Source organism: Mesocricetus auratus, unplaced genomic scaffold, assembly GCF_017639785.1.
Source record: "Mesocricetus auratus isolate SY011 unplaced genomic scaffold, BCM_Maur_2.0 Super-Scaffold_100007, whole genome shotgun sequence".
NCBI classification, from domain to species: domain Eukaryota; kingdom Metazoa; phylum Chordata; class Mammalia; order Rodentia; family Cricetidae; genus Mesocricetus; species Mesocricetus auratus.
The window spans coordinates 97,161,961-97,187,995 of record NW_024429191.1 but is presented as its reverse complement, the minus strand read 5'-3'; the positions used below and the strand labels follow the sequence as shown (position 1 = coordinate 97,187,995).

The 26,035-nt window shown below is 57.9% G+C and overlaps 2 protein-coding genes and 1 long non-coding RNA gene across 4 annotated transcripts; 2 read left to right on the top strand and 1 right to left on the bottom strand.

Moving 5' to 3' along the window:
- Nucleotides 1-307: 307 nt before the first annotated feature.
- On the bottom strand, nucleotides 308-7,121 carry Fscn2 (fascin actin-bundling protein 2, retinal). The gene is made up of 5 exons (XM_005069819.4): nucleotides 6,151-7,121; nucleotides 1,781-1,937; nucleotides 1,181-1,302; nucleotides 705-872; nucleotides 308-623 (listed from the first exon to the last, which is right to left on the bottom strand). The coding sequence occupies exons 1-5, from the start codon at nucleotides 6,974-6,976 to the stop codon at nucleotides 418-420; spliced, it is 1,479 nt and encodes a 492-aa protein (XP_005069876.1). The 5' UTR covers nucleotides 6,977-7,121; the 3' UTR covers nucleotides 308-417.
- Nucleotides 7,122-15,012: 7,891 nt separating this feature from the next.
- On the top strand, nucleotides 15,013-19,144 carry LOC110340862. Of its 2 annotated transcripts, XR_005878571.1 has the most exons (3): nucleotides 15,857-15,996; nucleotides 16,311-18,350; nucleotides 18,461-19,144. It is a non-coding gene; the product is annotated as an uncharacterized LOC110340862 (long non-coding RNA). The 2 variants fall into 2 exon arrangements; XR_002382690.2 differs by having other exon boundaries at nucleotides 15,013-15,996; nucleotides 16,311-19,144.
- A 2,049-nt stretch (nucleotides 19,145-21,193) lies between these two features.
- Nucleotides 21,194-24,148, top strand: Actg1 (actin gamma 1). The gene is made up of 6 exons (XM_040750170.1): nucleotides 21,194-21,324; nucleotides 21,713-21,841; nucleotides 21,949-22,188; nucleotides 22,496-22,934; nucleotides 23,039-23,220; nucleotides 23,312-24,148. The coding sequence occupies exons 2-6, from the start codon at nucleotides 21,719-21,721 to the stop codon at nucleotides 23,453-23,455; spliced, it is 1,128 nt and encodes a 375-aa protein (XP_040606104.1). The 5' UTR covers nucleotides 21,194-21,324; nucleotides 21,713-21,718; the 3' UTR covers nucleotides 23,456-24,148.
- Nucleotides 24,149-26,035: the final 1,887 nt, after the last annotated feature.

The following is a 26,035-nucleotide window of genomic DNA, read 5'->3' as shown; positions in this document are numbered from 1 at the left end:
GAGTGACCTCTTGTCTTAGACTTGCAACGCTCCAGGGGTCTGGTTTGCCCTGGGTAGTTGGGGAGGATTTCAGGGCCCCAAGCAAAGTCAGGTCAGCCTAGGTTAGGATGGCCTGTCTCAATCTGGGACCCAAAGCCTAGCAACTTCTGGCGCAGGGTGGGGGGTGAGGGCACAGAGGTAGCCCCCACTTCCAGCCATGGCCCTGCCCTAAGGTTGACAGAAGATGGGGAGGTCCTCGCAGGAAAGGGCAAAGGCTTTCCTAAGGGCAGGGCCCCGGTGCAGAGCAGACAAAACTGGGACTCCAAGGTGCGCACCCTTCCCGTTACCAAGCTGGGTGTGGCACAAGCCCACCGCAGCTGCGCAACACAGGTTTAATGTTAGGTCGGTGGTGCCCAGGGGTCGGTCCCCTGCGAGTCCTCAGTATTCCCAGAGCGCTTCCGCCATAGGCAGGTCTGCGTCAGCACGCAGCAGCCCCGAGGCACCGCCGCGCAGGTACTTGCCACTGAGGGCACGGATGGCCAAGCGGCCACGCTCTCGGAACTCGAAGAGGAAGTCCTCCGCCAGGTCGCCGTCACTGCACACGCTCCCGTGACTGCCAACGTACCAGAACCCAGCTCCAAGACCTGGGGGCAAGGCCGGAGGTCGGCAGGGCCGGTGCACCCCATGCCCTCCCTGCGCCTTTTGTTCCCACCCCACCCCCGCACCTCTGATCTGATAGGCGCCGTCCCTGAAGCTCAGGTGGAAGACATCATAGGTGGAGCGGTTGGTGTCCAGCTGGTTGGATCCCCGGCGGTGGCAGACAAAGCCATCCAGGCCCCGCAGCACCAGGATGGGTCGGTTGATGAGTTTGAGGGTGAACAATTCGTCTTCGCCTAAGGGAGAGGACGCTGCGGACCACTGCTGCCCATACCTGTCCTACGCAAGCCAGAGACTTGGGGGTCCAGGTGTGCCACTCACTGCCTAGTGTGCTACTGTGGCAGGGAACCTAACACGACCCAGCCTAGGCGTTCCTAAAGTCCAGGTGTTCAGAAAGCACCGGGGTCCCCCAAAGACAGTAAAGGAAAAAGAGACCCTGGGGTCTGACTTCTTCCCCTGACGAACGAAGTGGGGAGGGAACCTCAGACGCACCGGCCCTGGGAGGAAAGCTGCACCAATTTACAGAAGGCACCGGGGTGCTCACCCACAAAGTCGCTGATGGCGGCCAGCTGCCCGTTTTTCTTCATGCATACATAACGCCCGTTGCTGGCTTTAAGAGCCACTCGCCGGCCATGCCATTCCATTTCAAACATGGTGTTGGCAGAACTGGGGGGTTGGGGGAGGAGACGGGCAAGATTTCAGAGAGCGAGGCGTAGTTTGGTCCCCCTGTACTCATTGGGTTCCGGGGGTGAGCTAGAAGCCTGCCCATGGCCAGTGGGAGCTACTCCCCACCCCGGGCGAACATTTTCCACCTAGGTCGCTATCCTCATAGCTTAGGCTGTGCCGGGAGTGTGGTACTGGCAATGATGGCCTGGCCGTGGAGGAGGCGGTGACAGAGGTGATAGTGGTCACCGGGTGCCGTGGGGCCTCCAATCCCAGGACTGGGGGGTTGGGGTGGGGGGAGAGCAGGGCAGGGGCACATCTCTGGGTGGGAGGCCAGCCTGGTCTATATTGTGAGTTCCAAGGCTACAACACTGTGAGCCCTGTCTCAAAACAAACAAAAAAAAGGCGGTGGTGGTCGTGTCTGTAAGAGATGGTGATGGGGGAGCCGGCAGTGGTGGTGACAAGGGGCGGGTGCACTCACACTTGAGTGGCTGTGGCCTGAATGCCCCCGTGAGTGACCAGGGTCCAGTAGCCACCAGTGCTGGAATAGAAAATACACTTCTTTGTCTCCTGGTCAATTTGCATCAGGAAGGTCTCGTGGTCCAGTTCTTCATCCTGATTGGCCGAGACATTGATTCCTGGGGGGAGAAGACAGGGAAGCCCCTCAGCCCTCCTGGCAGGCAAGAGATGGGGAAGCATGCCTTGGGGAGAGCGGGAAGCCGGAGGGAGTCTCGGTTAGAGCCCTCTTGTCTTGAGATCTGGAAGCCCTCTCTCAGAGGCAAGAGAGCCCTGCCCAGGACCATCCAGACACCAGTGTACCCCACACACGGCCCCTAAAGGATCCACTCTCAGCCCTGCTCTTCCCTCACTCCCTGGGATAGTTAGTACCTTTAATGCCGGCAAAGCCCTGTCTGCCAATCAGCAAGTAATCTGCTTGTTCCTGCCCTATTGACCCAGGATTTACAGCAGCTTCTATTTATAATTCACCCTTAAGCTGCTGAGGGGGCCGGGGCAGTGTGTGTCTCTGACCTTCCCTCTGAGGTGACCTAAACCATAGCCAGAGACTAGGAACCAGCCCACCTCTCACACACGGTACCCCGGGGGCCCGAGGGGAAGGCAGGCTGACGGGGCCAGCCCACTGTGTGTAATGGAACAGCCCGCAGGCGCTGAAGCCTCCTCAGGGTTGTCCTAGAAGCTCTGGCCCCCTCCCACGACTCTGAGTAGGGGGGGGGGGGGGCAGATAGAGCCCACATGAGCCCCAGGGACTCAAGGTGTAACAGACGGAAGCGGGGGTGGGGGAGGGGCTAAGCATGAAGGCGGGGCCACATCTGGTCCAATCCTGTAGGGGAAGAGGGGAGCAACCAGACAGCAACCCCTAGCGCAGAGGCTGAGCTCTTCCGCCCTTCTCTAGCTCCCAAAGGCTATGCCCAGGCAGCCTCACACTGGGAATCATTGCTTCCATGTCCCAGTTGGCTTTTTTTATAAGTTGGTTTATTTTTTTCCCATGTGTACGAGTGCTTTGCCTGTGTGTTTATCTGTACCATTTGTGTGCAGTGCACTCAGAGGCCAGAAGAGGGCATCAGAAACCCTGGCACTGGAGTTACAGACAGTCGTGAGCCACAATACGGGTACTGCAATTGAACCGGGGTCCTCTGGAAGAGCAGCCAGTGCTCTTAACCACTGAGCCATCTCTCCAGCCCCCGGCCCAACAGCCTCTTTTTTTTTTTTTTTTACTGTCCCCACCCCTGCTAGCTTCGTCATTCCAGCAACAAATACTAAACTGGGTGGCTGGCACCAAGGACAGCCCTCCACCTCATGCACCAAGCCCACATGGTGGGCAGAAGTCAGTGGGGAAGTCTGGGTAATGCGTCTCATAAGGCAGGATGCCGTAGGCCGCAGGAAAAGTGGCCTCCAATGGGGACAGAGGGCAGAACCAGGTCAATGGTCGTTAGCTGGGCATGCCAGCCAGCACCATCCATCGATGGCCGCGGGAGGGGTGCAGGACCCAGAAGGTTCTGGCAGTGAGTACGAGCTGTGTCTGCTAGGATTTGGGAAGGGGTCGTATCAGTCTATTACTGGCCGAAGCGAACACTCATAGCTGGGCTGCACGTCGGCCCTGCAGTGCCCAAGAAGGCAGAGACAGGCTGGCAGAGGCTATGGAGGGGCAGCAAAGGAGTCCAAGTGGGGGAAATTGCAAGCTGGGGCTCATAGGCAGCTCCTAACTGGGAGACAAGCTTGGGGCTGTCTCTCCAGGTGACCATAGCGAGCTGAGCGGCTACCCCATAGATGCCCTGCCAGCCGGGACAGAGGCCCTTTTCTGTCTGTCTTGCACCCCGACACGCAAAGACCTGCCTTCTTTTACCCAACATCATTCCCCAGGCTGACAGCTTGCAGGCATCACCAGCTGAGGAAGCACAGATGAGTACTCAGTGCCTCTACTGCCAAGTCCTTAGTAGGAGATCCCTCACCAAAAGGCTGGAATCCCAACCTGGGTGTCAGAACCCTGAAAAGATTGGTGAGATGGCTTAGCAAGTTCAGGTGCTTGCTGTGAAAGCCCAGAAGCCTAGGATTGATCCCTGGGATCCATGTAAAGGTGGGGGGGGGGAATTATTCCATAAAGTTGTTTACTGACCTCTACACCTCTACAGGTGTGTCATGGCATGCACATGCCCACACATCACACACACCATACACACCACACACACATCACACACACAATATACAATTTTATTTTTTTCAAGACAAGGTCTCACTATGTAGCCCTGGCTTTCCTGCAACTCCCTGTGTAAAAAAGCTGGCCTCAAACTCACAGAGTTCTGCCTGCCTCTGCTCTGAAAGTTCTGGGATTAAAGGCGTGTGCCACAACCACACCCAGCCAATAATAACAAAAATTAAATGACTAAAATGTGGACTGGCCAGATGGCTCCGGGTTTAGGAACACTTACATCCTTCCAGCGGACCTGAGTCCTGTCCTCGGCTCCCTTTGTCAAGTGGTCTACAGTTGCCCATAGCCTAGGGCTCTAGATAACCCAACACCCTCTCCCGGCTTCTGAAGGCGCCTGCACGCACCCCTCCCTCCCACATGTGCACCATAATATTCTTTTTTTTTTTTTTTTTTTTTGGTTTTTCGAGACAGGGTTTCTCTGTGGCTTTGGAGGCTGTCCTGGAACTCGCTCTGTAGACCAGGCTGGCCTCGAACTCACAGAGATCCACCTGCCTCTGCCTCCCAAGTGCTGGGATTAAAGGCGTGCGCCACCAACGCCTGGCTCATAATATTCTTTTAAAGGCTGGAAAGCAATCCACACAGACACTGCCCTGCCCAGCTCCACCATCTTTCTCTCCAGTGCTGGGGTGGGACTCGGGGTGCGGCACACCCTACCTAGGCAGGTGCTCCCCAGAGTCATCTCCCCAGCCCCACATCCCCGCCACCAACTCCCAAGCCACGGCCACCTCTAACACCGTCACAGGTTCTACCACCCTCCTTAACTCCACCGTCTCCACCTATCCCCTTATCAACACAACCACTGCCATCGCCATCTCCACGTCCTCCCCCTCCCCGTCCCCGTCCCCACCTCCACCCCTGCATCACCATGCCATTGGTAGATAACACTGCCAATCCCACCACGGCACGGCCACAGGTACTGACACTACCGTTGGCGCCCTCCTTCCTGACTCCTTTACAGGCTACCTGCTGCAATCACTGCACGCACAACGCGGCTGCCACTACCCCCCCCTCTTCCTCCTCCTCCTCCAGGAAGCACCTCACCACCACTGCCCCGGCTAGCTTGCTTAGTTAAAGACTGTGGCGGGCATCTGAGCCTTCTCCAGACCTGGCAGTGTGTCTGGTGACTATGCCTGTTGTCACTCCAGACTGACCTAAAGGAAACGACTGCAGAGCCCGGTGTTGGTGGCGCACGCCTTTAGTCCCAGCACTCAGGAGGCAGAGGCGGGAGGATCTCTGTGAGTTCGAGGCCAGCCTGGTCTACAAGAGCCAGTTCCAGGACAGCCTCCAAAGTCACAGAGAAACCCTGTCTCCATACGACTGCAGGTGTAGGTCCTGGGCAAGCTGGACTCCCGCATGGGTGTCCCTGACCGCCTGGGAGGACCTAAGACACCCAAGGAGATCGGAGAGCTGCATACCGTAGCGGTGGGCAGTGGCATGATAGGCACATGGGAGCTCCCCTTTCTCTGGCAAGCGCTGGCAAGGAAGGGGTCTAAGTGAGTAGGAGGGGCATTCCCTGCCTCACCTCTTCATGTGAGCTCAGTGGACTCAGGTCAGGCACCCCGGGTGCGTGAGCTCAGAACCCGGACGGAAACAAATCTACCTTCTAGCCCGGGCCAGGGTTACACCAGTAGCCTAGGGCCACTTTGGCTTCCTCATGAGGCAGTAGGAACACTGTGTTTACCCCAGACTGCTCAAGTGTCACACAAGTGACCAGCGGCCAGGAAATGGAGAGCCAAGCCACACCCCACAGGTGGAAACGGCACCTTTCCCCTGAAAGCACAGCCCCTGGTCAGGGTCGCCTTGGCTCGAGTCTACTAACGCTGAAGATAACAGCGAACTCTCCCACTCTTGGGGCCCCCACAAGGTCCCTGTCGGTCAAATATATGAAAATGGTACCCTCCCTTACCTCCCCCAAAGACCAGAAAAGCGGGGCTGTCAGGAGAGCAAGAAAAAGCAGGATCTCCCCAGCCTGCTTCCCACCCTCCCCGCTGCCCTTAGACTCTGCCTCACCGGACCGGGGGTCTTAGAGACAGTTGCCGTCAGCAGGCACCAGATTCAGCTGGTGTACGCAGAAACACCCGTGTCCAGTGGACACACACACACACACACACACACACACCCCTTACCTTGCCTCACGGAGACATAGCGGTGGTTGGCAGCCACCAGCACCACCTGTGGGTGGCTTTGCTCTAGGTCGAAGAGTTCATCTTTGCCGGGCCTGGTATTGCGGCCAGCCTTGAGGGTGCCAGCAGGCCCCACGGGTGCCAGGTAGCGGCCGTCGCAGTCCTTGAAGGCTAGCTTGCCTGCCTTAAACTCTAGTGTGTAGCAGGCGCGGGCTTCGGGTTCCCAGACCAGGTGACCATCGCTGCGCAGGTAGCGGCTGTCGTGAGACTTGAGGCAGTACCGCCTACCCCGGAAAATGAGGGTGAGCAGCGCATCCACACCCCACGGCATGTCCCCGTCTGCTGCCATCTCGCCCTCCTGCAGGCACAGGTGCACATAGCGCCGGCGGCTCACACTCAGCAGATGAGCCTGCGGGTGGATGGCCAGGTGCACAGTCCAGAGCTCTGCGGGGGAGACGGCTGTGGCAAAGCAGGACAGTCGGTCCTCCGTGCCACCAAAGAAGCGGCCGTGTGGCTCTGACTGCAGCACCCAGCGCCCATCAGGCTGCGGCAGGACCAGGAAGCGGCAGTCTCGGCCTGGCCGGTCCATCTCGCAGGCCACGCGTCCGTCTTCTCCTGCTGACAGGTAGCGGCCTAGGTAGCTGCTGCGGAACAGCACGGCCGTGCCCTGCCCTGGGTCAGGCTCCAGGACCCATATCTGCTTCCTCTTGAGGCTGGACGCCGAGGCGTTCACCTTGAAGCCGAAGTTCTCTGCCGTCAGATAGCGGCTGGCGTCGTTGACAAGGCCGAACTGGATCTTCAGCACCTGGTGCAGTCCGTTGGTTGGCATCTTTGGGGCTAACCACGTTGCTTCGGGGGCCTGGGAAGGTCTCTCTGAGTGCCCAGGGGCCCTGTGGCCCCCCCAGAGGCCCAGCTCTGTTTAGCTGGCCCTTGGCCCCCAAGCCTAGCCAGTGACATGGACGCTACCTGCTCCAACGCTGCCTCTGTCTTGTGGCCTTGGCCACCCAGGCAGATCTATACATGGCCAGCGGGCAGCCGAGGGCGGGTGAGGGGGCGGGCGGATCAGAGATGCGCCGGCTTAGGAGGAGTAGCCACTTTGCCCTACCCCCAGCTTGGATTTCAGTGGCTCCTGGATAGCACCGAGGCCGGAGCCTGGTGCCTAGCAGGACAAGAGCAAGACTGGCCACCTCCTCCGTCCTCACCCACGGCTGCCTGGGCCCGAGGTCCTGTCCTGTGGGTCTCCCACCTCTTAGCTTCTCTTCTGCCCACCTATTGCTTCAGGACCTTCCAATCCCCACCCCCCAGCTCGGACCCCCCAGTCCAGCCCAGCTCTTTCCCGAGGTAGAAAAAGCAGCCCAGTGGAAAACTCACAGCAGGGCGGCAACCTGATCGCAGCCCTCCACCCGTAGTGGCCACCCGGATCCTCTGCAGGATCCAGTTACCGCGTCTCTGATTCCCAGGAGCAGCAAGGCCCCCCGTAGCACGCAGCAGCAGCCTGGCCTGTCCCTCTGGCCCATGGTTCCTAACCGCGTGTGCAGCCCTGGGTCTGACACTGTCCCTGTCTATGGGCTGGAAGGCAGCCAGCGGGAAGCATGTAAGGACCACTAGCAGGACTGGCAGTGTGGAGACGGGGGCCCTGATGTTCCTGGTCCACTTGGTTTGGGAAGAGCAGACTCGTATGTACGACAGGGAAACCGTGTGATGTTCACGTCCAGGACTGCGTTGTGCAGGAACACACCCTTGTAGCCGGCAAAAAGCCAGGGTGTGCCAGGGTTCCTGTGTACCCTGACAGCTGTTGGACTGTGATGCTCTTCCCCTTTATGCAGGGGGCCCAGGACGATCTAGCTTCAAGGGCCTCCAACAGATTTGGAGACCCCAATACTGCTGCTCAGATCACAGTGGGTTATGGCTTGGCTCGTGGCCTTTACAGACTTCAGTATAGGTGTGTGTGTATGTGTGTGTATGGTGCAGTCTTTCCCCCAGGTTTCCAAAAGTGCCCCCCATGGAATCCAGGGCGGGGATGGGAGATACCGGAAGTTGGCCGTACATGGCCACACCTGGCTGCTGTACCCTCTCCATCCTGAGTCCCAGAGGAAGCTTATAGAGGGCTTCAGTGGGCCTGCCCGGTTTTACCCTGCTTTCCTGTGTGCGGCACCTGCCTCAGGGGACCAGAGCCAAGTGGGAAACTGGAGCTGCCCGTCCTGGGCCTGAGCCAGAAGTGGCGTCTTCCCACTCATAACTGTGTGACTTCGGTGGACTGGAAAGCCCGGGACAGGGTGCGAAGGCCTTCCTGGGGGGGGGGCAGCAATAGGAGGACGTGGAGCACTCTCAGTCAGGGCCCCAGCCCTGTCATCCTCCTGGACCCTCCAGCCTCACGTGGCTGCGGTCGGGGACTGACACAGAGGCAGACAGGCACAGGCGTCTGTCTGAGGAGCACGCGGAGGGTGAGGTAGCTCAATGCAATGCCTGAGGAAGTAAGGGGGCCGTCCTCAACAGGGGGCGCAGGGTAGGATTCCTGACTGGTTGCCAAGCGCTAACCCCACCGGTTTCAGCTCTCTTCCTGCTCTGTCCCCCCTCCCCTCTGTGGCCCACACACATGCACAAGGCACCCACTGAAAGTGTGACTGGGCTGTGTGCCTAGTACCGCCCTACAGGTAGTCCGGGGTAGCATGACGCCCATGCAAAAGCCCCCAGTTACCATGCTGGTTTCCACACTGAGGAGCGTCCCTGGCTTGGAGCAGTCTCTCCCATCCATCAGGTCCCAAGGTGCTAGTTAGGTTTGTCCGTGAGAGGGGAAGGCCTGAGAGCCGGCTGTGCCCACGATGCGCCCTAGCCCCAGCTAGCCAGGCTGCAGAAGAGCCCTGGGTGTCTGGTCCCTCTGATTGGCATAACGGCTTCATTAGCTTGACTGGTGCTGGCGAGATTCCCCGGCATCAGGTACCTAGCGGGGGGAGGCCTGGCCGCCAGGCACTAAGTGGCCTGGCTCTGGACAGTCTCTTGGTAATAGAGCCAGAAGTGTAGGTGTCTATTCAACTTTGGGACACTCCCCCCAACAGCCCCAGATGGAGCAGAGCTGTCGGCATTGACGGTTGTGTGATATGAGGGGCCTGCTGGGCTCCAGGGTGTGTGAGTAAGAGCTCCTCGGACGGAGGTAGCTTTCTTCCTTCCTTTCTTTTTTTTTTTCTGGTTTTTCAAGACAGGGTTTCTCTGTGGCTTTGGAGGCTGTCCAGGAACTAGCTCTTGCAGAGCAGGCTGGTCTCAAACTCACAGAGAGCTGCCATGTGGGTGCTGGGAATTGAACTTGCATTCTTTGGAAGAGCAGCCGGTGATCTTAATCACTAAGCCGTCTCTCTGGCCCCAATGCACACCTTTTTTTGTTGTTGTTGTTGTTGTTTTTGAGACAGGGTTTCTCAGCCGGGCGTTGGTGGCGCACGCCTTTAATCCCAGCACTCGGGAGGCAGAGGCAGGCGGATCTCTGTGAGTTCGAGGCCAGGCTGGTCTACAAGAGCTAGTTCCAGGACAGCCTCCAAAGCCACAGAGAAACCCTGTCTCGAAAAAACAAAAACAAAAACAAAACAAAACAAAACAAAAAAAAACAAAAAGACAGGGTTTCTCTGTGTGTAGCCCTGGCTGTCCTATAACTCGCTCTGTAGACCAGGCTGGCCTTGAACTCAGAGATCCACCTGCCTCTGCCTCCCGAGTGCTGGGATTAAAGGTGTGCGCCACCGCTGCCCAGCGTGCAAGCCTCTTAGTCTCGGGTTCACATATGTGTCTGCCACTGTGGCCTCTCCAGGCTGCACCCTTGGGACATCCCCTCTAGGACCCCATCGATCCGCCCTGAACCAGAGGGGGAGATGGTATGCCCAAAGCATAGCTGTCCCAGTGCTGCTGCCCCAGGTCTGGGCGCAGATGCCAGGCCGCCTGATGCGCCAACTTCAACAGGTGTGTCTTGGGGGAGGGGCACCTTTGATGGATGGACTCAGAGGCCGCCGTTTAGGTGAGCAACGCCCCTGCCCACTCTGGACCCAGCAGGGGCCATTCTAACCGCAGCTGGGCCTGAAAGGCAAGGGTCGGCTCAGCTGTTAGTCTGGCTGTGGCAAAGTTAGGGTCCGAGTTGATGCCCTTCTCAGTAAGAGATCAGCTGGGGGCAGGGGAATAGAGTGCCCTGAGGGCCCCCAGACTCAAGGTGTTCACCACACTCCTCGTTCTAAGGAAACCTTTCTCCGAGTGCTGGGGGACGGGTCCTTCCTGGACACTAAGGGCCTCTTCGCCGTGTCCCCCAAGCAGGCCCCCAGTACTGTCAACAGTACCCCAGAACTCGGGATAACCCTCCACCCCCATCTAGATTAGCCCAACCTGGGGCTCCTGCCAGCATGCTGCCTGCTGCCATGGCAACCAGCACGTGGGCCAGGCCAGGCTGGGTGCCCAGCAGCTCTGGTGTTGGCAGTGCGAGCCTGTCGGTACAGGAATGGGTTGTTTTCCCCTGGACGGCCTGGAGCCCTGGAAGCTGGGAAACAGCCGGGGAGACCCGTGGCCCAGGGTGACCTTCCAACGGCCCCTCCGGGGAAACCAGGAAACCCCAGGACTTCACCCTTCCCGGGATGCTCCCAGCCCCGCCCCTCGGCTGCTGCTGCTGCTGCGGTTGAGCCCTCTGCCCCACCGACATCTCCCAGGCTAACTTGCCCCTGCAAGGAGGGCAGGTACCCAAGTGGCTGCCCAACACGACCCCACACGCCACACCTCGGTGTCCTTGGGCAGGGCGCCTGCTCCTGCCCAGGGCCCGGCTTGGCCTAGGCCCAAGCCGCGCCTCCTGCTGTGCCCTCCTCCCTGGGCTCTTGAATCAATTTTTCATGCTCGGCTCTCAGTGCGCGGTTCCGCTTACACACGGCGGAGGGGGAGGGGCCGCGCGTCACTTTCTCGGCCCAGCTCCATTTACTGAGGCCTGCAGACCTGGTTTAGGGTAACAGGCTCTGCCCCACGGGGAGGTCGGGGCGGGGCGGGGGGAGGTCCTGTCAGAAAGAAGATCATGGGGAGGGGGTTTCTTTTTTTTTGTGGTTTTTCGAGACAGGGTTTCTCTGTGGCTTTGGAGGCTGTCCTGGAACTCGCTCGGTAGACCAGGCTGGCCTCGAACTCACAGAGATCCGCCTGCCTCTGACTCCCGAGTGCTGGGATTAAAGGTGTGTGCAACCAAAGATTTCTTTATTACATACACAGTGTTCTGCCTACATGTATCCCTGCAGGCCAGAAGAGGGCGCCAGATCTCATTACAGATGGTTGTGAGCCACCATGTGGTTGCTGGGAATTGAACTCAGGACCCCTGGAAGAGCAGTCAGTGCTCTTAACTTCTGAACCATCTCTCCAGCCCTGTTTTTATTTTTTACTTTTGAGAGTGTAATATAATCACATTGTTTCCTGCTTCCTTTGCCACCCTTCAACCCCTTCCAAGTACCACCCTCTGCTCTTTCAAATGCATGGCCCCTCCTTTTTCACTGCTTTAAGACAGATTTCCCCGTGTTGCATAGGGTGGCCTCTACTCTGCAGGGTTGAAATTACAGGCATGTAAAACATGGCCTGGGCCGGGCGTTGGTGGTGCACGCCTTTAATCCCAGCACTCAGGAGTCAGAGGCAGGCGGATCTCTGTGAGTTCGAGACCAGCCTGGTCTACAGAGCGAGTTCCAGGACAGCCTCCAAAACAATACAGAGAAACCCTGTCTCGAAAACCAAAAGGGGGAAAAATCCACAAAGTGGTGACGTCTCGCAAGCAAGCTAAGACAAGGGAGGGGAGGGCCGGAGGACTCTGTCACCTCAGCAGATCCCAAGGCTCCAGCAAGGCCAAGAGTCTCCAAGAGGGACGTGAGGGCAGAGCAGAGGGTGTCACAAACACACGTGTGACCGCTGGGTCCTCTTCCCCACTCATACCTCAGGGCAGGGAGCACTCATGAAGCGCCTGCACCTGGGTCCCTGGATGTGTGGGACTCGCTGAGGACCTAGGAAACGGATACCTGTGTGCAGACAGTGGGAGCCCCCAACACTAGGGGTGAAGGCAGCCTCAACCCAGCCTTCATCTCTGAGATCTTGCCATTTCTGTGGACACAAAGGCCCAGCTGTGCCGGGAGACACAGCCACAACTGCCTGCAGAACTCAGCTTGCTCTCCATGAACTAGACCCTCCTCAGGTCAGTCCCAGGTACCGGTAGTGTGTGTGTGTGTGTGTGTGTGTGTGTGTGTGAGTATGCATCTTTTGAGTGTGCGTGGATGTATGAATACGTCAAAAGTTGACACAGGGTGCCTTTCAGTTGCTGTCCATCCTCCCTTTTAAATTATTTATTTACTTATTTATTTATCATGTGTGTGCGGTGAATTCTCTCCTCCCACCTTTGCAAGGGTTCCGAGGACGGAACTCAAGTCAACACATTTTCACGGTAATGCCTTTCCCTCCTGGAGCCCCTACCTTACCCTTTGAGACTGGGCCTCTCACCTGGAACTCACTGACTCAGCTACACTGGGAGGTCCCTCCCTATTTCTGCTTCCCAAGTGCTGGGATAACAGGTACACACTGCTACAACCTCCTTGTTTTCGTTAGGGTTTCTACTGCTGTGGTAAACTCTGACCAAAAGCAACTCGGGGAGGAAGGGGTTTATTTCTTCTTTCATCCCATAGCCCACCGTCCAGGGAAATCAAGGCAGAAGCCTGGAGGCAGGAAATAAACCAGGAGCCATGGAGGGCTTGTTGTACCTGCTTTCTTTTATCACCTAGGACCCCCAGGCAATGTGGCTCCACCCACCGTGGGCTGGGTCCTCCCACATCAGTCATTAATAGTCATTAATTAAGAACTCACAGAGAAGCCGGGCACACTTGGGAGGCAGAGGCAGGAGGATCTCTATGAGTTTTAGGTTAGCCTGGTCTACAGAGTGAGTTCCACAAGGCCAGCCCTGATCTACAAAGCAAGTTCTAGGATAGCAGGGCACCCAGAGCTGTTACACATAGAAACCCTGTCTTGAAAAATGAAAAAAAAGAAACACTCTTGTATGCGTGTGCAACAGGTGTGGTGATATCTGAGCCAGAATTGGGCATCAGCCGTTCCGGAGCTGCCGTAACAGGTAGTTGTAAGCCTCTCAGGGTGAATGACTGAAATCAAACTTGGGTCCTCTGGAAGCTGCTGAGTCATCTGTCCGCTCCTGGCACGGGCTACAGTCTCATAGTTAATTTTATGAGTAGTCACAGAATGAGAGGTCTTGGAAATTAAAAGTATGAGTGTTTATGACAAAAAAAAAACCCACAATGTAAGATCCTGGGTTAGACCTACAAAAAAATGCTCTAGAATTATTAATGGATAAAAATGGCCCCCAAAGGGGAGTGGCACTATTAGGAGGTGTGGCCTTGTAGGAGGAAGTGTGTCACTGTGGGGGGGAGGGGGCGGGCGGGCTTTGAGGTCTCATATGTGCTCAAGCCACATTCAAGGTTTCAGTCTGCTTCCTGTTGTCTGCACCCCAACGTGTATCGGCTCCTTCTCCAGCGCCAAGTCTGTCTGCAAAATGCCGCCGTGTCTCACCACGATGGTAATGGACTGAACCTCTGAAGCTGTAAGCTACCACCTCAATGAAATGTCTTCCTCTCGAGGTGGTGTCTCTTCACTGCAATGGAAACCGTAAGACAGCAGATTACCATAGAATCAGTTTGGGTTTTTTGTTGTTGTTGTTGTTTTGTTTTGTTTTACGAGACAGGGTTGCTCTGTATTGTTTTGGAGGCTGTCGGTCCACCTGGCCTCGAACTCACAGAGATCCGCCTGCCTCTGCCTCCCAAGTGCTGGGATTAAAGGCGTGTGCCACCACCAACTGGCAGAATCGTTTCTTTTTTTTTTTTTTTTTTTTTGTTTTGTTTTTCGAGACAGGGTTTCCCTGTGGCTTTGGAGGCTGTCCTGGAACTCACTCTGTAGACCAGGCTGGTCTCGAACTCACAGTGATCCGCCTGCCTCTGCCTCCCGAGTGCTGGGAATAAAGGCGTGCGCCACCAACGCCCGGCTCAGAATTGTTTCTTGATCGATGCCGTGAAGCAGGATAAAATGCAGGGGCATCGTGCCTGGGCCAACTTGTAAAATGCCTCAGAAATAACGAGACAGAACAGCAAGCTGTTTCTAAAAGGTGTTTTAAAACAGTGATATCTGCCACGTGGTGGTGGCGCACGCCTTTAATCCCAGCACTCGGGAGGCAGAGGCAGGTGGATCTCTTGAGTTTGAGGGCAACCTGGTCTACAAAGTGAGTTCCAGGACAGGATCAGCTGTTGGGGGTGCTGGCTGATCTCCCAGCAGTTCCAAGTCCAGTTCCCAGAACCCACATGACAGCTCACAGTAGCTTGTAACTCCAGCTCCAGGGGATTCAATATCCTATTCTAGCCCCCAATAGTGCCTGCATTCATATCAAACACACACACACAAATAGCTTTTACTTATTTATTTATTTGAGACAGGGTTTCTCTGTATTGTTTTGGAGGCTGTCCTGGAACTCACTCTTGTAGACCAGGCTGGCCTCGAACTCACAGAGATCCGCCTGCCTCTGCCTCCCGAGTGCTGGGAATAAAGGCGTGCGCCACCAACGCCCGGCTCCACAAATGGCGTTTTAAAAATGAAAAATTCCACCAAATGACTATAAGTCAAGGAAACATTCACATACTCATGCCATTAAGAAGACAGTGAGAGGGGCCAGTGTCCAAAACAATACAGAGAAACCCCGTCTCAAAAAACCAAAATATAAAATAAAAAAGACAATGAGAGGGCTGGAGAGATGGCTCAGAAGTTAAAAGAGCACTGGCTGCTCTTCCAGAGGTCCAGGGTTCAATTCCCAGCACCCACATGGCGGTGGCTCACAACTGTCTGTAACCTCACACAGACATACAATGGGTCAAAACACTAATGTACATAAAATACAAATAAACAAGTTATTGTTAAAAAAGACAACGAGACTGACCCTACAGAGTGAGTTCCAGGACAGGACAGCCAGGAATGTTAAACAGAGAAACTCTGTCTGGAAAAAAAAAAAAAGACCATGAGGCAAAGATGGTGCTGACCTTTAATCTCAGCAGAGGCGGGTGGATCTCTGAGTTCCAGGACAGCCAAGGCTACACAGAGAAGCCCGGCCTCGAAAAAACAAACACCAACAACAAACAGACAACGACGCAAACCGCAATGCTCTCTGTGACTTTGAGGCCAGCCTGGTCCGCGGAGCGGCTACATATTTCGGCAAACACTCAAGATAAAGAGGAGGAAGAAAAAACTAAAAACCTTTGACTCAGTGGGGAGGAGATCAGGTGTGTGTGGAGGGGGCCCTGCTCGGAGTCCTAAACCTCTACTCCAGACCACATCCGGCTCCGTGACCCGCACACCCTCGTCTACTGTGAATCACGCTTGCTTTTCTTTTCTGAGAAATGGTGGCTGTTAGGTGGCTCAGTGAGTGACAGTGAGACCCGGTGACACCCAGGGAGTACAAGGCGAGGCAGTCGGGAGCACACCTCTCCCACCTCTCCCGCTAGTGAATAGACACCCCAGGTCACGGGGCGCGTTGCTTTGGGGGTCCCTGAGTGTGCGTCTGCTCCCAGATATCCGAGGGGCTGGTCCTATCTGGCAGTGAGTCCCATCTGTTCTTTCTTTTCTCCTCTGTTCTGGGCGCTGGCTGTCCCAGCCCCACCTCCTCCCGTGCGTGCGTCAGCACCAGCTGAGGTCACCCGCTTGCTTGGCCGCAACCCTGCCTTGGTTCCGCTGGCACGGATGACTCAGCGGTGGGCGAGCCCAGCCCTGCGTGGTTCCTGGCTTCGGGGTCCTTCTCGCCTTGGAGGTGGGGATGACTTGGAACCGCAGGTGAGCTGCACCCCTCCCAGTGTCAGTAGCGGAACCCCACCCCCCTGGCGGTCCCCACGGGAATGACACGAGCCAGCCAGACCCGCCTTCCGCATGGCCCGTGCCCGGGGCGCCCTCTGCTGGGGCCTGGACTCCAAGCTCGAGCGCGGGGCGGTCTCAGGAAGGGGAGGCGAAGCCCGGGCAGTGCCTCGCTTTCCTCCAGCCTGCAGTTTGGGGCGCGGGTCAGGCTTCCCAGGACTTGGTGTTTGAGACAGCCTTTCCGCACCCCCCCCCACGACCATCCATCCATCCGCCCCACTGGTTTTCCTCCCTAGGTCCCTTGCGCCCTCTGAAGACTGGTTTCTCCGCGCGATGCCAGTGCTGACCCCGAAGACGGAAGGGGAGAGTGCGGACTGGCTCCGAGGATGCGGGTAGCGAGAGGCTAGCAGCTGGGCAGCTCCGCCCTCCATCGTAGTGGCTCAGACACTGGACTTGGCCTGCGAGTGCAAGCTGGGTATCTCAGTGGGCAGGTTTCCCACGCCCAGCAGAGCACACTCCCACGGGGCCCCGCCCAGGTCACGCCTCCCCCCGCACCCCCAGGGAGGGCAATCGCAGGGTCAGAGTGTCCCTTCTGAGCGTCCTGCAGAAACTCCAGCCACCCCTCCGCCCACCTGCTTTTGTGCGCAAGCCGCTGCAGCAGGTGGACAGCGGCGAGGCACAGTACGTTCAGATCAGCAGCTTTCCGCCCTTTTGTCCGGCCCCGACCCGCCCCCTAGTCAGGCGCCGAGCCCAGCCTCCGGAGGGTGGAAGCCAGCCCTGACCCAGACTAGCTCTGCAGGCTACTCCCTGCAAGCCAGCTGCCAGAGCGGGAGGTGTGGTGGCGAGGCTAACCTGTCCTGTCCCCTGCAGCCCTCTCAGTCTATCTGGGGTCACCAGAGCTGATGAACCGGGAGGGAATGGAGAACGGGATTCCTGCCCCTCCCGGAGCTCCAATCCCTGCAGCGTGAGGTCAGGGTGGGGGCTGAAACGGAATCCGCCCCATTTTCTTGGTTGCCCGGGCCCTGCCCACCTCTGCCTCCTTCTCCAGGGCTGGGGAACCCCTCCCCCTCCCTCCACCTGAGGACGGGGCTTCTGAGGCTACTCACTGGGTGTAACTTGGAAGCCTCAGGTCGCCGGCCTATGGTGGGGGGCAGTCAGTTAACTTAGGGGCGGAGGTTGGAAGCCAAGCAAGCAGTGGTCAGAAGCCGAGGCTCAGTGAGCAACGATGGAGCTGAAGGCTGAACCACACAAGAGCCCCATCGAGAGAGAATGGGGACACACAGACCTCACTGTGGGGCCCAGTTTGCAGCTGAGCCTGAAGCAGGCTCAGACAAATGAGTTAAGTCAGAGCGCTGAGAGTAGGAACTGCGGTGTGTGTGTGTGTGTGTGTGTGTGTCAGCTTTAGGATGTGCTGGGCTCTGGGGAGGTGTCTCGGCACACTCTCCCAACACCACTCACCACCACACCACAGGCCACATCAGCACAGCGACGACGAGACGCCTGGGCTAATTTGTGGCCCCGAAAGGAGCAAGGCCCTTGGGGGAGAGCCATCGTCTCTCTTTCCCGAGACAGGGTTTCTCTGTGTAGCCTTGCCTGTCTTGGAACTCACTGTGTGGGCCAGGCTGGCCTTGAACTCACCGAGATAGGCCCTGCCTGTGCTGCTGGAGTGATGGCATCAAGGGGTGGGCCACCACACCCGTGCAGCGTGTGTGTGTGTGTGTGTGTGTGTGTGTGTGTGTGTGTGTGTATGAATTAGTCTCCTTGGGGCCTCAGCTGGCCAGGAGTGAGTGTATCCTTGAGAGCAGGCCAAGGCACAGGCGGGCAGTCCTGTCTATGTCTAGCCTCGGGTCTGACACGTGGGGTCACTGAGTGAAAAGGGACTACCCGGGGGCATCTTGGAGCAGTTGTGCACTGGGCAGATGCCTTCCCTGGAGGGGGAGGGGCAGGCTCGCAGTTGGCCAACATGCTGTTTCGTGTGGTGGGGGTCCGTGATGCCCTGCAGATCCTTGACCTCCACGGCTGCCGCGCGTGCGTGCGCCCCGAGTTCTGGCTCACTGCTCTGCCACCGGAGACTGCCCGGGTCTCACGCTCAGTTTTAGAGCCTCCTTCAGCGACAGGGCCAGGCCTGTGCGTCCTGGCGCTGGACGGACAAGCAACACCCACTTGCATTTGGTGCGTTTGGTGCGTCTGCAGAGGCCTAGGACAAGGAAGTGAGCAGCGTGGCGGTGTTTAGGTTTGCATTTCCTCGGGCTCTGACGTTCTGCTTTTTATTACGGTTTTTGGACTTAGAGACCCGGCTCAAAGACAGCAGAGGAGTTCGCCCATTACCATTTAAGGTCAGCATCCTACCGCGCGGCAGCCCGCCCTCACCTGAAAGGTTAACCTTGGTACTTACATTCCAAACCTGACCTGAATCTCACGGCTTATTCGGTCTCTTCTGCTTCAGGGTTAGGCTGACATCCCCGATGGCAGAAATAGCAGAGACCGAGCATGGAGGCCCAGGGCCAAATTTCTTGTTCCGTTTGCCTAACAAGGCAGCCTGTTAGGAGGAAGCGTACAGTACCCAAGGTGGGTGGAGCACTGCTGGAGGACCGAGGTACCAGGCACAGAGGTGACCACAAGTTCAAGGAGTATCCAAAATGTCCGCGGGGAGAAGGGACTGACAGGTTGCAAAACAAAACAAAACAAAAGACACATGGGAGGGCTTCAGGGTGGGGGCAGCATGCATTAAATCTCCTAACTCCTCGCCCCTTGGAACTGCTGTTTTTTTTTCATCCATGAAAACGACCAGACTGTGAAATAAGCATCGAGGTCACAATAAAAAACTGACCAAAGCCAGCACAGGAAAAAAAAGAAAAAAGAAAAATTCCTGTCATTTCTCTAGCCTGAGTCTCTCTTTACAACGAGAGGACACGCCCACTTCTGGCCGCTCAGCAATCGCTGCCCCAGCTGGCCTGCAGGCTCACACGGAAGGCAGGCGTTCTCCAGTCCAGCTCCGAGAGGGGTGGGGCCGCCAACTTCCGCAGCAGTCGAGCTGGGCCGGGACCTGACCTTGGGTGAGGCCTCACGCAGTCCGGTTGCAAAGCAGAAAAGACAAAAAAAAAAAAAAAAATCACAGCGCGCGCGCACACACTCACACACACAGCCCCTCGCTCCCTTCCTCCATCCGGTGCGCGGCGGCGTTGGGAAGCCTGGATGCCCCTCCCCCGCCGTCCCCGGGGAGGGCCGCGTCTCTGAACCCAGGCGCACAGCCGAGGGGGTCTCCGGCGCGCACCGGCCGGGACCGCCGCCCCTTTGTCCCGCGGGCCAATGGGTAGCCTGCTTGACTAAATAAGGCGAGGAGCGCCTCGTCCGTTACGTCCGTCCCCCCCAACCCCCGTGACTCAGGGCGGCCGCGGGCCTCCCGGCTGCGGGCGGAGCGCGCACGGGTCGAAATCGCCAAATATGGCCGCGCGCCGCCCGCCGCCCCTGCCCCCACCGCACACACCTGAGCCGCACCTGGGCCCCGCCGCGCGCATCGCCGGCGGCGGGTGGGGGGTTGGGGTGTGGGGACGACGACGAGGCGCCCCCGCCGGCGTCAGGGGGGAGCCCGGCCTTACAAAGCCGTCCCTGAGTCGCGCGGTTGCCTCCTGCACACAGGCAGACAAAGGCGCTCTGGAGAGAAAGCCGGGGTTTGGGTAGCCAGGGGCAGCGAGAGATGGCCCCTGGCGAGGGCGGCCCCCGAAACCTCCCACTCACTTGCACGTCCCTGCGTGTCTCAGTGTTGTGCTACCGCATCTTGGGGACCCCCCCACCTGCGGGAAGGCCGCGCAGGCTCAGGGTTTCTACCCAGGTCACGGTGGGGGGCGGGGTGGGGGTGTCTCTGGGCGTGCAGCCCTGCGCGCACCCTTCGTTGGAGGCGCCCACATTTGACAGGCTACTCGGGGGGCAGCGCCCCTCTCTCTAGGCCCGATGACAAGGGTGACCGGGTCCTGTGGACAGCGGGTGGACTGGGGCAGGCTGCTTGGCCCTCTTGAGTCACACGGGGAGCTGATCTCTTGCAGGAATGAGGGGGGTTGTGAGTGGGGGGCATCGCCCCCTTTCCTGCGGAGTCGAGCTGGTCGCCCTGTGACCTTGGGAGCCCGCCGCGCGCCCCTCCACCCCGCCCCCTCTGCTTGAGGCTACACTGAACAACCCCAGAAGCTTACACACAAACGCAGGAAGCTACAGGGCCAAAGCTTCCCCTCCCGGGTACCATCAAGGCGGAGCACACTCGCTGCAAGGTGCCGCCGCGACCCTGCCGAGGGTTGACAGGTTACCCCAGCGCCGTCTGACGGGGAGAATGGCAAGGGATGCCCGCCCCCAGCGCGCCAGTCTGGACCTAAGGCACCTGCATTCCGTGCCCCAAACCAGTTCCACCCGGACCTCAGTTTATCCAGGGTGTCTCGCCCAGCTGGCCTAAGACGGGGGCGGGGCTAGAAGTCCTCCCCTGCCTCAGTTTCCCTGGAATGTCCACAGACACGAGCCTGACACAATGCCCACACACCACCACCACCATGCATGAGGATGGTCAGCGATAACCAACCCCGGGCCTGCGTGTGTGTGTGTGTGCGTGTGTGTGTGTTGGGGGGCGAGCCTCCTCCGCTGCAGGGGCCAACGCGGACGTGGCCGTAATGGGGGAGCCGGTGACCCCCTCTTCCACGTGATCAGAAGCGATGATGACCGCACCCCGCAACCCCCCGGGGGTCCCCCCTGAGGACCCCTTCCCCAGCCGGGCACCCGCTGCTGAGGCCCCGATCTGTACTGAAGCTTCCGGGAAGGGGTGTGTGTGTGTGCGGGGCGCAGCACTCACGAGGGGCGGGGGCCGCGGGGCTCACCCCAGCTCGGGGCGCGGCCCGCCTGGGACCTGGCAGTTTCGGGGCGCAGCCCGGGCCCTCCCTGCTGCAGTACCGGGGACAGGGCCCGGCCTGTCACCCGCAAGCCCCTCGCCGAGACCACCCCCCCACCCCCGCCCCCGGGAGGCCAGGCCCGCGCCGCCCCGGGTCTCGAGCACGCGGGGGCGGCGCGGGCGGGGCCGTTGGCGGAGGCGCGGGCGAGGGGCGGGCGGGCCCCGGGCCCCACGTGTCCCTGGCGGGCGGGCCAATGGGCGCCCGGCTTTTGGAAAGATCGCCATATATGGACATGTTCTGGGGCCGCGCGCGCCCTCCGCCCGCGCGCGCGGCCCGCTCCCGCTTAAATAGCGGCGGGGGAGGCCGCGGTCGGTCTCAGTCTCCGCCGCCGGCCTGCGCTGCGTGTTCCTCTCCCGCTGCTCCGTCGCCCCGTCCTTCGCCGGTAAGCGGCCCCGCGGCCCTCGCACCCGCCGCACCCACTAAACCACAACCCGGCCCGGGGCTCCCCTTTGCGGGTCGCTCTTCTCCCGGGACGCCCTGCCTGCCTCCCCGCTTCCGTGTGGAGCCCGGCCGGGGTGGCCGTGGTGCTGCATCCGCGCCTGCTGCATCCCGCTGGGGGCAGGGCGGGGCCCGCCGCAGTGCGCAAGCCCCTCCGCGGCGGAACGGGGCGTGGGATGGGGGGGCGGTGAGCCGCCGGTTGCCGACGGTTACGCGGGGCCCCGGAGGCCGCCCTGGGACTGGGTGGGGAGGGACCGACCGCGCTCCTCCTCCTCCCGGGTGACTCGGGCGGGAGGGCCGCGCTGATTTCCCCGTGGCGTGTCCCCGCACAGATCGCAATGGAAGAGGAAATTGCCGCCCTCGTCATTGACAATGGCTCCGGCATGTGCAAAGCTGGCTTTGCTGGCGACGACGCCCCCAGGGCCGTGTTCCCTTCCATCGTCGGGCGTCCCCGGCACCAGGTGAGTCGAGAGGGGCAGAAAGAGCTCCCCTGGGCCTCGGGTGCGCTGCGGAGGAGGAGGAGGAGGAGGGTGGGGCGGGCAGACATGACGGGCTCTTCTCCTCGCAGGGCGTCATGGTGGGCATGGGCCAGAAGGACTCGTACGTGGGTGACGAGGCCCAGAGCAAGAGAGGTATCCTGACCCTGAAGTATCCCATTGAGCACGGCATTGTCACCAACTGGGACGACATGGAGAAGATCTGGCACCACACCTTCTACAATGAACTGCGTGTGGCCCCTGAGGAGCACCCGGTGCTTCTGACCGAGGCCCCCCTGAACCCCAAAGCTAACAGAGAGAAGATGACGCAGGTACGTCACAGGCCCGGGCCCTCTTTCTGCCACCCTTGAGCCTGACCAGTCATTTTCTTTTCCCTCCTCGTTTCCTGATATTCAAGTGTTTCTTTGGTGTTTCCAGGGTTCTGTTGTTCCTCCTCTCCTGGCATTTCCTCCCTGAAGCCTCCAGGTTTCTGTTTGCGTTTCTGCCTGTGTTCTGATCTTTTTTTGTTTATTTTTTACTTCACACATCACATTTGTGGCATGCAGCATGTAGCGTGTGGGTATGGGTGACTCCGGGTCTGCCGCTCACTAAAGTGTCCTTCTCTTTGTCCCTCTGCAGATAATGTTTGAAACCTTCAACACCCCAGCCATGTACGTGGCCATTCAGGCGGTGCTGTCCCTGTACGCATCCGGGCGCACCACTGGCATTGTCATGGACTCTGGTGACGGGGTCACACACACAGTGCCCATCTACGAGGGCTACGCCCTTCCCCACGCCATCTTGCGTCTGGACCTGGCTGGCCGGGACCTGACAGACTACCTCATGAAGATCCTGACTGAGAGAGGCTACAGCTTCACCACCACGGCTGAGCGGGAAATCGTGCGTGACATTAAGGAGAAGCTGTGCTACGTTGCCCTGGATTTTGAGCAGGAAATGGCCACTGCTGCATCCTCCTCCTCCTTGGAGAAGAGCTACGAGCTGCCTGATGGGCAGGTGATCACCATCGGCAACGAGCGCTTCCGGTGTCCAGAGGCGCTTTTCCAGCCCTCCTTCCTGGGTAGGTGTCCTGAACACGGTGCAGGAGCCACAGGTTCTTGTCACCTTGGAAGGGGGTGGGGCACATGGAAGTCAGTGGGTGAATGAGCTCTGTCTGTCCCCTAGGAATGGAGTCCTGTGGCATCCATGAGACCACCTTCAACTCCATCATGAAGTGTGACGTGGACATCCGCAAGGACCTGTACGCCAACACAGTGCTGTCTGGTGGCACCACCATGTACCCAGGCATTGCTGACAGGATGCAGAAGGAGATCACCGCCCTGGCTCCCAGCACCATGAAGATTAAGGTGAGTAGCAGCCGCCAGTCTGAGCAGGCCTAGCACCTGAGGGAGGGAGGTAGGACCCCAGACAAGTTCTCATTCACCGTTTCCTCTGCAGATCATCGCCCCCCCTGAGCGCAAGTACTCCGTCTGGATTGGCGGCTCCATTCTGGCCTCGCTGTCCACCTTCCAGCAGATGTGGATCAGCAAGCAGGAGTATGACGAATCAGGCCCCTCCATCGTGCACCGCAAATGCTTCTAGATGGACTGAGCAGGTGCCAGGCATCTGCTGCATGAGCTGATTCTGAAGTATCGATTTGCCCTGGCAAATGTACACACCTCATGCTAGCCTCATGAAACTGGAATAAGCCTTTGAAAAGAAATTTGTCCTTGAAGCTTGTATCCAATATCAGCACTGGATCGTAGAACTTGTTGCTGATTTTTGACCTTGTATTCAAGTTAACTGTTCCCTTGGTATATGTTAATACCCTGTGCATATCTTGATTTAGTCCTTAGTCATGTGGCTCGGTCACTTGGTGGCTGGGGAGAGCGCGCTGTGGAAGAGAAATCCCCAGCCTGGTGGATCTGTGTGAGCACCATGCAGCGATCTGTGCAGGGTATTAGCCGACAGCTGACTTCCAGGATTTCTCGAGGCTGGCAAGGATTCTTGAACCAGTCACCACTTCCGTCTTGCCGGTCTAACAGGGTGGGAAAGTCCGAGCCTTAGGACCCAGTTTCCGTTCTGGTGTTTTCCCTCCTGACCGCCGTGGGTTGTTACTTGCCTTGAGTTGGGAACGTTTGCATTGACACCTGTAAATGTATTCATCCTTTTAATTTATGTAAGGTTTTTTGTACTCAATTCTTTAAGAAATGACAAATTTTGGTTTTCTACTGTTCAGTGAGAACATTAGGCCCCAGCAACATTGTGTAAAGGAAAATAAAAGTGCTGCAGTAATCTCTGTCCTCCTGAAAGTCCTGTTGGGAAGGGAGGTGGGGTGGGAGGGTTGTTGGCTTCTAAAAATTTGGGGGTGGGGAATGACTTGGAAATTCCAAGCCCGTTGCTATGCAGTGGAGGCCTTCCCATTCATTGAGACTGGGAGTGGTTATATTATTGTCTGTTTCCTCAGAGACTTTAGTTGAGGCAGGGTTTCTCTGTAGCTTTGGAACCTGTCCTGGAAAGTAGCTCAGGCTGGTCTTGAATGCAGAGATTACCTGCCTGCTGGGGTTATGGCCCTCCTGTTGCCTGCTCTATAATAGATTCAGGCCCTTGAATCCTCCCAGCATTGCTGCAGGCCGCATCCTCCAAAAGGTGAGGAATTGGGCTGGATGTCAATGAAGCGCAGCTTGTCTAGGATTGCTACGGAAGCAAGAGCACACAACCAGCCCATGTCTGTTGTCCTTGGCAGGGCCTCAGGTAACCATGTGTCTAGGACTATGTCTTCTCCAGATGAGGAAAACTGGTTAACGTTTACAGCGGCACTGGCCCTAACATCCAAAGGGTAGAAAGAGCCCAGAGCATCTAGCCGTAAAGCAGAGCAGGTCTGGCAGCCGCTACAGTGCGAACGGACCCTGAAATTCAGGCTGGTCATCAGGAGATGGTGCTGTTTGCATATGGCAGTGGAGTGACTGCTTAATATTAGGACTAGGGGTAAATTTCAATACCTACTGAAGTAGGCTGCTTGGCTGCATGCACAAGGCCTTGGGCACATACCCGTTACCTCAGCACGCAGGTGGAGGCAAAGAGGATCAGAAGTCTTATCTGCACTTACAGTGAGTTCAGCCAGACCCACCTGAGACCCTGTATCAAAAACAAACGGCCGTAGGGGGTTGAGGGGGGGAGGATTTTTGGAAAGATGGCTCAGTGGTTATAAGCAGGTAGTGGGTGCTCTTACAGAGAACCTGGGTTCCGGGTTCCTTTATCTTCATGGTGACTCACCATAACTCTAGTTCCAGAGGGCGGAGGTGGTGGCACACCCCTTTAATCCCAGCACTGGGGAGGCAGAGGCAGGCCTGGTTTACAGAACAGTGCCAGGACAGGCTCTAAAGCTACATAGAGGAGTCTGTCTGGAAGGCCCCCCATCCCCCCCACAAAAAAAACCCTAGTTCCGGTGGATCCAATGCCCTTTCTGTCCTCTGGGCTCCTGTAAGAACTGGTGCACATAAACACAAAGGCACACACATCAACAATAAAAATAAAAGTGCTAGATGTGTCCCACTCCAGAGGCAGAGGCAGGCCCATCTCTTGAGTTTGAGGCCAACCTTGTCTACAAGTGAGTTCCAGGCCAGCCAGGGCTACATGGTGAGATCCTGTCTAAAAAACCAAAATAGATAAATGACAGACAGGACAATGCTGCAGTGCTGGTTGGACTGGGGACTCTAAACTCTACATCCAAAAATCCAGGAAATCCAATCCATCCGGTCCTTTTTAGGCCTGGAACACTGGTCCACCCTCTCTGCCCCACCCACAGCCAACCCCCACTGGTCTACTGTGGAGGACTTCCTTTCCAGCTCCAGACTAGCCCAAAGCCTACCCTCCGTGGGGGCCAAAGCCGGCCTGTGTTGTGGGGTTCATAGAGATCCAAGCCTGGTGTCACTCTCACACCTGGCACAAAGCCGGCCCTGGAATGTGTATTTGTGAGATGACATGAGGTGGTCACATCAAGGCATTTTTTATTTTACTTAGTTCTATTTTTCGAGAGCAATCTGCTAGCTCAGGGGAGAAGGTCACAGGCTCTTTATACAGGTGGAGAGCAGGCCCAGATTTGGGATAGGGTGTCTGACGTCTAACCCTTCACCATTATCAATACAGCTTCTGTTTTTTGTTGTTGTTTCTTTTGTTCCC

Coding starts and splice junctions, on each gene's coding strand:
- Fscn2 (XM_005069819.4), bottom strand. CDS start 6,976: ATGCCAACCAACGGACTGCACCAGGTGCTGAAGATCCAGTTCGGCCTT. Junction 1,938..6,150: donor CTATGTCTCCGTGAGGCAAG/GTAAGGGGTGTG, acceptor TTCTCCCCCCAG/GAATCAATGTCTCGGCCAAT. Junction 624..704: donor CGGCGCCTATCAGATCAGAG/GTGCGGGGGTGG, acceptor CCTTGCCCCCAG/GTCTTGGAGCTGGGTTCTGG.
- Actg1 (XM_040750170.1), top strand. CDS start 21,719: ATGGAAGAGGAAATTGCCGCCCTCGTCATTGACAATGGCTCCGGCATG. Junction 22,189..22,495: donor ACAGAGAGAAGATGACGCAG/GTACGTCACAGG, acceptor GTCCCTCTGCAG/ATAATGTTTGAAACCTTCAA. Junction 22,935..23,038: donor TTTCCAGCCCTCCTTCCTGG/GTAGGTGTCCTG, acceptor TCTGTCCCCTAG/GAATGGAGTCCTGTGGCATC.